The 13,285-nt window shown below is 35.7% G+C and overlaps 1 protein-coding gene across 2 annotated transcripts in view; it reads right to left on the bottom strand.

Annotated features, from left to right (window-relative positions):
- The window catches only part of LOC106129687 (protein groucho), a 64,360-nt gene extending 56,606 nt beyond the window's left edge, over positions 1-7,754 (bottom strand). The window contains exons 1-2 of one of the 2 annotated variants that reach the window (XM_013328326.2): positions 7,507-7,754; positions 1,365-1,462 (exon numbers count right to left, since the gene is read on the bottom strand). In XM_013328326.2, the coding sequence (XP_013183780.1) occupies positions 1,365-1,462; positions 7,507-7,575 (167 nt within the window). In that variant the 5' untranslated portion in view covers positions 7,576-7,754. Of the gene's footprint in view, positions 1-1,364; positions 1,463-2,094; positions 2,114-7,506 lie in introns of those variants that run through there. The other variant, XM_060948411.1, reaches the window with a different exon arrangement.
- Between the last annotated feature and the right edge of the window lie 5,531 nt (positions 7,755-13,285).

The raw sequence follows: 13,285 nt of genomic DNA, 5'->3' as shown, positions 1-13,285 counted from the left end.
GTTAATATACCACATGCATTAACGAGTTTGGTGTTTTCATGTTTTAGCTATTTACAGCGAGCGGTTAGATAAATTGTTATTTAATGATTGCTGGTATGGTAACCCACAATTACTCGCAATTGATTATTTTTTAAGGTAGGTACTTATGAATCATAGGCAATAGGCAATCACTGAAGTGTCATATTTTAACTGTGTATAAACTAGGCTCACTTAATCAATTCTTTACTTTTTTAGAAAATACACTTACGACTCATAGAAAATTTAAAATAATGACAGATCAAATGACATTCGTTGTCATAATTGACTAATTCATTAACGCACAAACTTCCAACTCGAATATATTACAATTTATGAGCATTATATTATTTAATAAGATAAAATTCTTAAAAGGCTTGTTAAAACAAATGTTATAGCGTAATAACCTGATGTTTATGGACTTTACGGTTGAATTTTTTATCGCTTCGCTTTATTTCTCGATTATGTTATAGGTAAAGTTACGTGCTTACAATATGCAATTTTGTTGTTATATGTATATGACGACGATAAAAGGGGCTAGTGTCTAGGTACCTAGACTTGTACATCGTTAAAGTTGATACTCAGGTTATTGGGTATATGGCAACTGTAGACATTTCGCATTTCATTACATTAATTAATTTCAATTAACGTAGTTTTTGAAAGTTAATAATTAAACTGGTAGGTAATTTATTAACGAGATAGTCTATTTTTGATAATGCATTCTAATTGGAAATAAATGTGTATTCACCACAGAATTATTATTTGTTTTCGCGATACTTCACATTTAATAGCATTAACATTTCTAAGACTATATAACATTCATAAGACCAGTCATTGTAAATCGTAATCGAGTGGAATATGAGCGCGTAAATATACGAAAAGTAAACAGGGATGTACCTTTTATTTTTTAAGATAACAAAAGGGGGTCACAAAGGGCGAGATTGTAAGGGCTCAAAGGGACAGGTAAGGTTTGATCCGCTGATGCCCGGCGACAGCGGTGATCCCGAATGATCTCCCTTCAGAGCTGCTTTTGTATAATGGATTCTTTGCGTTTAGTTAATCCTTTAGAGAACCTTTGGAAAACTATTACGAATGTTTACCCACATGTATTAGGTACTTATTTTGAATTTATATTGCAACGTGTAGATTTAACAAAAGTGGTCATAAACTTCTGTCATAATAGTTCATGGGTTTGTTATATTGTCTTTTGTTATTACAATATCTTATCCTCAAAATTAGCGTAATGAATTTACAACATAGAAGCCAGACCGAACTGTTTGATTGAAGTAAGCATACAGTAGGTACTGTACTGAGGCAGTTGATTATAACGTGATGTAAAGTATACTTACTTATGATATTGTGCTTGTAGGAAGTTAAATTCTTCTTTTATCCTATCACAGGATTCGCCGACTGTAAATTTAATAGGTTGGCCGGGCTGTGGTGGACCCTGTGAACAAATGATTCTGTTAAAAATTTTGTTTTGTTACGTTATATATATATCAATCAACATTATACTTTCATAGGACTTTGTTTTTAATTTATCTGATTTTGTTTCACTTTAGAATAAGTTACAGTAAGAGTTTAAGTAAGTAATTAGTAAGAGCTGAACGAAGCCTATCAGTATTTTCAAGACTGTTGGCTCTATCTACCTCGTAAGGGATATACACATGATTATACCTGTGATTCCCGGCACTTTACAATAGGACCATTTATTACTTTCCCATGGATGATCCCATGGATCTTTTTGTAGGCGATGCGCTAGCAACCTGTCACTATTTGAATCTCAATTTCACCATTAAGCCACGCTGTTGAACGTGGCCTTTTCAGCCATTTTAAGGCTGATTGCTTTGTCTATCCGGCAAGACATATAGACATGACTATATGTATACATGCAGATGTATGATAAATTATGCTTCGCAGTTATTTAGTGAGTGAGACGGAAATATACAGAATTTAATAATATGAACCCTTAAAATCCTTTTAGCAATGTTTAATGGGTCACGGAACATCTCATCAATCTTAACCTGACCACAAAAACATTCCTATCACGAAACAAAAATTACACGCATCCCAAATTACCATAATACAAATTATCCTTTAATGACCATAATTCGGTGTGAGCCTCGATTAATGAAAAAAATTCAACCGCTCGCCTCTTAACACAAAAATAAAGTAACACGAACACGCGAGCATGTAATAATAAAATAAAAAAACTAACTTCATAATAAGAAGCACGAAAATAAAAATAAAGCGAGGGACACAACAACACACGGTCGCCGGGAGGCCGACGGCAAAAAATAAATAACCGCCGCTCGGAGCCGGCGCGAGGAACAAACGGACTTTAAAAATAATAAAAGGAGCGTAAATAAAAGCGTAAAAGGAACTGGCGCGGCGTGTAGACGTTGTAAATGGAGCTGCGGACAATCGGGCTCGAGAAAAATGTGGCCGGAATTTAGTGAATGTAACCATCGGTTTGCAGCCGCGCGGCTGTCGTGCTTACTGCTAGGTAGGTCCTAGACAGCGTATTAGGTAATATAGCAGTCAACAGTAAACTGATTGGAATAAAGATGCCTGTACCTAGATTCGAAAAAAATCTTTTAAACTCAAATTTTTAATTTACAAATGGTTCCTTATGAAATAAAAAATTGTTATCATGTGTAAAAAAATGTTATGAAGGTTGGTAATTATCATATTTATGAGGCTTAACATTAATTTTTTGAAGTAATGATTAATAATAATTTATATAAATCATTTGTTTACTCGATAATAAGACAATCGGGTAATCGGTTTAATTTAAATTGAAAATGTAAAAGAACAAAACAAAAAGGTAAAACAGTAGCAGCCCGCGGCGCTCACGAAGCGACAGTGCGCGCGTGTGTGGCGCGGTATCGAAAATGCGATCTGCGTGAAGCAAGACAACTTGCACCTCGTGTGTTTTTATCTTTATATTTTATGTTAACTGTTATCCTTTATGATAAATTGCAATCTTTGTTCATCTTCATGACACAACGGATATTTGAATTAAATAAATTATGATTTTAAAATCTGCTATTACGTATTAAAAGGTCGATCAGAACTTTATGTTCTGTTCTTTGGTTAAACATTAATAACAAAACAAACTTACTATGATAATGTTATTTTATATCTTGTTTTAACCAGCTCTTTTCATTACTATTTTTATATTATTATATATCATACCTATATATCTTAAATATATTTTTAATGTTTGTCATGCCAAATTCCCATCCAACATCAAATCAATCACTAACTAAAAAAGCCATGGCAATAATAAACCGAGTAAACGTCTTCCCTTGGCATAAAAAATCCCATAAATTATCGCCGAAAAGGTCATATTAAAATACAATGAAGAATTTTTTGAGTGGCAGTATTGTGTAGAGCGCCGGATGAAAGGCCCGCATCCAACAGCGACCAGTCACAAAAACAAAATGCGTTTAAACGGATATAAAAAGAAATGCGAGTTCTTATTTCAAATTTATTGAATAAGTTTCTCAACGCACGTCTACCTGTGCTAGGGAAGAGATCTTTTTTTGAATAAAATTCGAGAACCCAACCTGAATGAATTATTTAGCATTCCTAGTCCTACCATTGTTTTGGTAACATGTTTTTTTTAATTTAATTAACTTAACCTGTATTCTATATACAGGTAGGTAATAAACATATATTTTAAAAATAGGTAATTAGTAATTAGAAATCTGTGGTAAAAAAAAGAACTATTCTCCTGAAAAGTGCCAGACCATCCTGTGTATTATAAAAATTGAAGCGAATCGATGTCGTTTATTCATTAGTAATATTAGAGGCCCGTTCCTCAAAGAGCACACACAAGTTCAGCGGCTCTGTAAACATCTAAACACCATTCGCACTTACAAACCAAACAAGCATAGACAAATATTTGAGCGCCGAGATTGGCTTTGTAACGAAAAGGCTGTACGCTCCACTGCCCCAAGCTAATTTCCACTCTATTGTTAACGGTTTAGAGTTCACAACAACCAGCGGGCGAAGACTTTTTATTGCCTTTTGTGTTAAAGAAAAAAAAAATGTTAGTAAACTAATATGGTAGCGCAGGGATCAGAAAGCTGATTTTATTTTCTCAGAAACATGACACCATGAGCCGCCCAATATGTTGGTATGCGACTGTTTGGGGCAACCATTCTACGAACTAAATGGAATTTATTTTAGTATTGGATTGCTGCAAATATTATTTTTAGGGTTTCGTAACGAAAATAAGATTTATTCTAACCAAAAGTTCACGTGTTATATACCTATGTAAACCTATTCGACAAATATGTTTTTTTAATAATGAACTTAATAGCTCTAACATAATTTATAGCTGCGACATTATTCGCATTAGCATCTTTCATAGCCATCACAAATATCAACGGATGGTATCAGATTATGCAGAATGCAAATTAATTATGCTTGTTGCGAAAGCGAATGGATAGCAATCCGAATATTTATTTTGATTACATGCATATTGCATAAAGTACCACTTTGGTATTTTATGCAAAGTTCTTACATTATTATTATCTATTTGAATTAGGTATTATATGGTCAACCTAAATGACATAGGTATAATTAGGACTTGTGTTAGGGTCAGAATTCCTTAGATGTATTTTTGGGCCAAAATAAACATTAACTGCAGCTCAGAGAAAAATACACAGAATAGACGTGATATGACAGATCTGATATCAAATAGTCAAAGACAGTGAAGTGATCCGAGGTGTATGGGTGGCACTACATGTGCAATGCGAAGCACTCGATACCATCTTGATTATGACGAAGCACTGTTTGCGTGCTCGGAATGCCGTGTTTGTTAACTGATAGCGCTATCTCGCGAATGTGAGGAATTATTTTGGGTGAACATTGACTCAAGGCACTTCACTTATCAATCCTGATAATCCCATTTGACGAGATACATTTCCGCTGATAACGTGTTACTTAAATATAATCGTTAGCAATATATGTATATTATGTTGACATTTCTTGTGTCAATTTACATTTAACGGGCTCAGCTTGTGGCTCCGCAGCCTTGGGAAAACTCACGTTGATAAAAAATACGCGCAGTGACACTATTATATTAAGGAAAAAGTAAATGTGTTAATGTGAACAAACATTGGTAAATCTTTAAATGAGTGGTGTATCACAACACGACCTAGTCAAAGTGAAGTCTATCGGTATTTGAAGAAATCGTAAATATTGAGAATGAATGGCCGCCAACTCATTTGTCCATAGCGGTATTACCATCCGACAAATATTGACAGAGTAGGACGTGACACGGATTTTAGACAAACAGACAAATAGGCATATTACATTAACAACCCCGCCCCCTCGCTTTTCTTTGTCTTGTCATAAAAACTAAAGTGACCCAAGTTATTAAAACAGCGGTTAAGTAGAACTGTCAACAAATAAGTACTTAAGTCCCTATTTCATATTAGGTCTAACTAGGAAGGAATATCTTAAACGACATGGTTATACCTACATGGGATTCCTCTTTTAGGCGATGGGCTAGCAACCTGTCACAATTTGAGTCTCAATTCTATCATTAAGCTAAACAGCAGAGCGTGGCTTTACAGTCTTGATGAGTATTGGCTCTGTCTACCCCGCAGGGGATATAAACTTGATTTTATGTTATGTTATGTTAAATGATAGATCGATCGGTAGTCAGTCGAATATTGAGCCCCTGACAATTACCTCTAAACCAGCAAATAATAATGTGGCGTAGGTTAGGTACATACGAAGAACCATGGCCCACGCAGTAACATGTTGTTAGGTGTCACAGTAGTTAATTAACATACGTAGCCTATTTGTTTTACCTTTCAAACTAATCAAAATAAACCTGAGAAATTTGACTTGCTAACTGCCGTATGATTGACATGTCAAATTAGATTTCAATTTCTTTGAAAAAAGACCAGAGACTTTTGAAGGCAGACGAACCCTTAGACGTAGACTAGTATATTTTAATTGATATTTAAACTGTGGGTTAGTTCCCCCGTCGGAAAATGCAGTCACAGATGCGCTGCGGTTTGTGGTTAGCGGCCTTCCATGACGGCTGGCCGTTCGAAAACCAACCCAATTCGCACGCAGTAAGACTCTTCGCGTGTTTTATTCCCAATTGCGGTTTTAAAGACACATGGTCAGTTTCGTTCTCAATATGCGATTTAATTTCTCGTTTCGGCGTTATTAACAACAACGAATAAGAGTTTAAAACAGAGATAAAATATAAAAAAAGCCTACAAATAAGTATTAGGTGATACTTTTCGTTGGATGAATTTGAGTGTTTGTCAAAGGCCGGGTGACAGCGGGGCCCTGAGGGGTTCAGCACCCTTCCTTTTGAAGGAACAGCGCAAATATTCAATTGTGAATTAGTTCAGTAACTTAGTAATTTTATCAACCTACAAAGTCATACGATTAGTTACTTGGAATTCTTTCGAATGCACTTCCCGATTCGGTTCAAGCTTCTCCCAGCCACGCCAGCTTTAAGTCGCACGTGGTCCAGTTGTTTCTGACTCAGTCATGAGAGAGTAAATAATCTACTTATGTATGAAATCTGCTGCAATCTATTCATATTTATATTATATATTAAGTATAGTTTTTAGTATTTATTGTACATTAAGCACCTACGTGGCCTTTCAGTCTTTTTATGACTGTTGTCGGGGTAGACCCCGATTATCACCCACACAAAGGTTAGGTTAAGTCAGTGCCTTGGTGAGACTTGTGGTATTTTTAGGCAACTAGGTACAGAAATTAAATGAAGGGTTCTTGTTTAAAGTATTTATTTAGTTTGAAGTTCATTTTGAAGCAGTGATTACACTGAGAATCAAGGTCCGCTTGCTACGAAAAATATCATGAATTGAATGTAACAAATACAGTGTAGTCCGTTTAGTACGACTTCGCATACAGCAACCAACCGTTTTTAGCGACGCAAGTTTAGGCATTTGTTTGGTTCTAGTATAACTTTTAATGAAATGACATTCGTTTATTGCAACTCCGCTTATAACGACCAACCGCTTTTAACGACCGAATTTCACACATAATTGTCCGGTTACAACAATGAGCGTTGCCGTGTTTACAAATATGCAATTCCTAGAAAGAATGAAATAAATGAATAGCTATCTTAGCTATCGCCCCGCGCGACACCCTGATTGGAAATTGACTGTTTACATATTTTACGGCAGTACGAATTTGCGGGTAACGAGTGACGCGCACAAAATGCAAAAATGCAAAATTTTATTAATAAATAACTATTTTGATTAAAATTAGTTTTTTTATTTGCTCGTCACCTAAACAGGCATATATCTGTAATATTTGATAAATAAAAAACATTTTTTTTTCTGTTCTTTTAATACGACTTCCGGTTAGTACGACGTTATGTCACCGGTCCCTTGGCCGTCGTTATAACAGGATTCTACTGTACATGTATAACGTAAACGATTGTCAGGTTATAATAAGCAAAAGCAAGGAAGTGTCGCTGACCGGATGCCTGGCGGCCGCCACGGCAGCAGCGGCGGCGGCGGCGTTCATTGCGCCCGCGCTTGGATACATCCCCACGTCAAACACACGTGAACATTGTCAAGAACACTATGTAGAACAGAACACAACACTCACTCCACTCAAGACACAAAACAACACAAAAGTAAAGGCACGAATCCGCGCGGTCAGTTACACGCGGGTCACTATAAATTTTTTACACGAAACGCGCACTCCTTGCTTGAACTCTGCAATTAGACTGCCGCTCGCAAAGGAGGGGGGATCGCGCCCCGCTCCCCTCATACACCCTTCCGACCCCTCGCACCGCTGCTCTCCTTGCTGTTTGGTGTTTGCTGCCACTGTCACATATTTTCTTGGATAAATTTGGTCGATGGATTGCATACTTTTCCAAGTAAGAACTTACTTATCTCAAAGAAATTTAATGATATGGGATAAGTGGATGTTAATTTCCCACAACTTAATTTGAAAATCATTACTCAGCGCTCAGTACAGTAGGTTTCTTAGAAAGGTTTATTAGTAGGTATGAATATTATGTTTAAACATATTTTATACAGTAAGTGACATTGATTTGATGAGATAAATCAGTACATTGGTACTGATTTATCTCATCAAATTGATTAGTAGAAAAGAATTGAAGGATAAAATAAAACCATAGGGTCGAAATAAACTACAGTTTAGGCCATAGACATTATTTATTGAATCTCGGCGTAGATTGACTAGGCATGAATAAGATCAAGATGTCTGACCTAAAAATACTGAGATAAGCACCGTCAAGTAGGTGTGACCGTGAACGTTACCCGCCCTAACATTCTTAGATTTATATCCGTTTCATTTTATTTTCTTTAGATATTAATAGACTAAGTATAGCTTTTACCCGGAGCTTTTAGGCGTTGAAATTTCTAAAAATCCTTGCCGTAGGCCCACATAACCGTAACCAAGTTTAATCAGTATTGTTGCCGGCACTTTAAAATAGAACCAATCCATTTTTTTCCCATGGATGTCGTAAAAGGCGACTGAGGGACAGGCTCACGAACTTCCTTTTGTAGGCGATGTGCTACCAACCTATCCTATCTATTTGAATCTCAATTCTATCATAAAGCAGTACAGCTGATCGTATCCTTTCAGTCTTCTTAAGACTGCTTGCTCTGTCTATCTATAAGGTACTTAAGTTTGTGAAAAAGGAGAAATTAAGTATATCACAGAATATATACCTACATGTATGGCGTTTACATACACTTCCATTTTTGGGTCACTACGACTTCTAGCAAAAAATCAGACTATTGCTTTTACAAGCACACTTTAATTGCTTTTATCGGATTTTTAACCCTAAACCTACGTGGAACGGTAGAGCATCAAGCAATTGTTTAGGTACTAATTTTAACATTTTTACCTAGTAGAACCACCACGATACAATGTAATGTCTAGTATTTGTATTTCTGTTAGTATATTATTAATATTGTTACTAAACCACAGTGACTTGCCTCTTTTTGCTTAATTATCTATTAAGTTCCTTTATTGTTTGCCGGTTGACTGGAAGAGATCCCTTCATGGGATAAGTCCGCCATTGCAAGTGATTTGATTATTTTATAACTATGTTCTATTTTCTTGTCACCATGTAAATTTCTATGCAATAAAAATATTACAAACAAACAAACAATTTTGGTTGGGTTAGGTTCTCCTTACAGAGGCCGCGGGGGTCAGGCGGGAATCGCTTCGTGTCCTAAATAACAACTCTTCTAAAATACACTCTTACGTGCGTAAATCGTGGTCATGGGTGCATTTCGAGTTCCTCTCAAAAGTGAACGAACATTCAGAATGATTTAAGTATTTATATACCTACTTATGTATTTTTTTATTTATTTATAACTCACAATTATCATTACAAAAACCCAATGTGATAGCGAAGTAAAGCAAATATTAAACATACAATTTAAATACTATATAGCCCATTGAGCACGAAAAAATATCTATCATAACTAAGAAACGGACGCTTATTTGTTAAGATACCAAATAAGTAGTATTCAATTTAACTGGGACACATAATACTTACCTACACCACATTTAACATTGCGCTAATATAAGGTGTTACTCTTTTTATGGTTATAGTGGGGTTTTAGTGGTTTTTTTTATTAGGCTGTGCTTTCATTACACTTAACATTGTCACTTGTTTACGAGACTTAAGATTACCACATTACTAGGTAATACCTACAATGTAACAATTGTAGTTATCCTCATTTAGATTAGACAGACAAGGAAAATTGACAGTGATGAAATAAGATTCAGACTGCAAATCATCACTGAGTGTGCGTTTGTCTCAGGCAACAATTGTTTATCGCGATGGTTTGTGTGTGTCTTTGAGCCACACACACATCTTTGATTCACAATGACCGAACCAGAGATCGAACCCGGAAGGTTCGATCTCTGGTTCGGTCATTGTGAAAAACGCACTTTTCTGATAGATTAGACAGTATTCTTGAATTACGAGTAGTATGCCATAGCACAATTCTCGAAATTGGTTTGTGACTTTTTTTCCAAAAATATCACATAGGTACATAGAGTGACCCCGCAAGGGATATAGACGTGACCATATGTATGTATGTATGTACCTACATAGAGTGCAACTCTATGTAGGTAGGTATGTGATTTTTATCTAATAAAGAACTAAAGCTATTTTTAAACGCATCTAGTCTAATATTTTAGTCTAGCATCCGGTAACCAGATGTTTACACTACAAAGTGTAAACCTGTAAACTGAATGGTCAAGCGAATGCAAATGTTTGTTGAGATCGCGCTGCTTTTACTATGTTTGAGTCTTTCAATCCCTAAGTATACTACCTACCTACATTCGTCTAATAAAAAGAAGAGTAGGTTTTTTATGGTTAGTTTGAAGAAAAAATATTAGCAGTTATACTGTGGCAATTTAAGGAGAAAAGAGTCAAGTCTTAAGAAACAAACAAAAAATCTTATAACGGACTTTGTCACAACCTTTCAAGTTATTGAGATAGACAATGATGTTTTTTCTTGAAAATAACTCTGGTTTCGTTCATAAATATGGGTGCATAAATCATTTCCGAGGAATTTAACTCAACTTTTTATACAAATTATGTAGGTAAGTAAGTATTGACATTTGCTTTTGAATAAATAAAATACTCAATAAAGCGGATGATTAAAACGGCTTACAATGGTAAATAAGCAGCCCAGTCGTTAATTAATCCATTGTAACCCTTATTATTAGCTTACAATGGCCGCAGTGGGTTTGTGTGCATATTTCTCTACAAAAAGTTAATGTTTAAAACATTTTTCTCCACAAAGCCCCCGTATTACGCTCGTAAGGCGCGTAGGCTGCGTTTTATGTTTATTCAATGCATTCCAAGCGCATATATACGCTTGAGTTTTTATTGTAAATTGCATTCCGGTTCGCCGAGAGATATTAATCAGAAATGGTAGAGTGGGCCAGCCAGCCTTCAAGCAGACTTCAAGTGTCTATAGAAATAGACAGACACCATTCATGCCCTTTTTTAAATTGCCCGCATTTTCGCAGATTTTTTTATTTAAAGAGGAGATAGATCCAAAAATTAAATTAATAGTTTTAAGAATCACCTCAGTAGCGTATGGTAAAAGCATCTCACCTCATTAGAAGGAAGACAGTACAAGGAGAATTTAATTCTTTTTGCGATACTTATATTATTGCTAGATCTGCGCTAGTCATGAATAAATTAAATATAATATACCCATACCTCTGTGAGATACGAAGATCACACAGAACACCAACAATCAAGATAAAATTACGTTTTATGTGCGATTACTGTAGACGGGAAATAATTCAGTAGATTGCGTAGTTTGTGTGGAGTTAGTATACTCTTAGTAGTAGAGGGCCAATAAGCGAAATCGCAAGTAATTTGCGGCATGGCATTGCCCATGTTACAAGAATGCCGTTGCTTAGAGCCGTACATTCATAGCTCTGTGGGAGTAACGAGCCAAACGAGCCGAAACAAAACGTCGTTGATGCGTTTTTGTCTCGTTCCCGTGTTTTTTTTTTAAATTCTTATTTTGAATCGTTTTGCTCGCCGGAGCCCACATGTCGCGGCGATGTGGGGACGCACCTCACAATGAATGTGGTATTTATGTCGTCTACCTGCCTACCTCAATGCTCTGAGAAATATTTTTGTGTACAATTTAATGGGTTTCGTTTAAAGAGCGAGGCGATCAGCACACATGTATTAGTTACAGCCTCTACCAAAATATGTTCGGAAAAAATTGCAATTTGATGATAATATACCTATGTAAGTATACATGTTTGAATGTGTTCTTTTATTTTTTGATTCATTCTACTTACTTTTTTTAACTTAACACAATTTAAAATGCTTATTTGTATAAGGTTTTTTATAAAATAAGCAGAATGAATTATTGTAAGTAATACGAAAATAATACATAATCCTTTCACACCTAAATTTCATCAAAGTTATTGCGTATTAAACATACATACACATACTAAAAATGTGTATTCGCACAAGTTGATTGGTATAGCCTCACTCGCTTGGTCAAAATGAATTTTTTTCTAAAAGACAATTCATATCATAACTCCACAATGGCAACGAAACGCCAGCATCTGGACATGCCCATTATTCGTGAATTATTTATTTGTAGTTGCGAGATCACAGCGATACAGCTCCTGCCACCTCGCGCAGGCGGTCTCACGAGCGATCGTCGTCGCGATAACGAATAAATAACAATCAGACAATATCGCCGCGACATCGATGCGACATCGCCTCGCTCTGCCTAGCGGCTGTCTACCTGTAACATGAAATTTTTAACGATCGCATCGCGCCGATGTCGATCTCCTGTCAAGAGATAAGCGTTAATTAATTAGGTAGGCAGTTTAATCGAGCCGATGTTTCGACTCCATTCTAATTTACACACTCGACGATTGAAATAAACGGTTTTATCAAGATTATTTTTGTTAATTTGATGAATTTTATCCAAGATAAAGGCGTTTATGTAGATCGGCGTAAATATACCTATATTTACAATGTTTTTATGGTTTTACTTTCAACGTTGGTTTTCGTCAAAATCATTACAAGCGAACGGTTAACTTATTCTTTAATTTATTAATAAGCAAAAGAACTTAATAAGCAAAAAAATTAATAAGTCAAGTGATTAATTAGTAGGTACCAAATGGTATGGAGGGAGTGGATCGAGTATATAAAATTATCGCATCTTTGCATTAACGAAGTCAGAAGCATGGATACATTTGCAACATTTGATTGCCTGATTGTATAAAGTCTTCATAGTACGCCTACCATACAGTTTTACAAAATAAATAAAGCCGGTGTAATTAACCGGCGCGAACAATTAGTTGTATAACCGGCCATTGTGTCGCGTAAAAAGCGACTATTCTCGAAAGTCATTCCGATTCCCAGAAGGCTCGGTTTCTCGCGGACCCGAGTTTTTGCCACAGAATTAATATTTAATGGCTGCAGTTGGATTGCACGCGATCTCGATTTAGATACTTAAACGGTTTGTGTATTTACCTTGACCAGTGTGTGAATTATGAACAATTGTAATGTTGTTTTTGACATTTTATTTGGTAAATACGTTCACACAAATGGCCTCAACTTATAGGTAAGTAGATAGTATACTAGGGCTAATATAAAGTAGAAATAAAGGGACAATATTCAGTTAAGTATCTAATAGATTCCGTAATCTTTGATTTTATTACTGATTAAGCACAAAAAATCAATTGAAGCTTAGTTCTCAAAATTTTT

This window comes from Amyelois transitella, chromosome 16 (genome assembly GCF_032362555.1).
Source record: "Amyelois transitella isolate CPQ chromosome 16, ilAmyTran1.1, whole genome shotgun sequence".
NCBI lineage: Eukaryota > Metazoa > Arthropoda > Insecta > Lepidoptera > Pyralidae > Amyelois > Amyelois transitella.
Note: the sequence above shows the minus strand (reverse complement) of the source record. Positions and strands in the feature narration are given on the sequence as shown.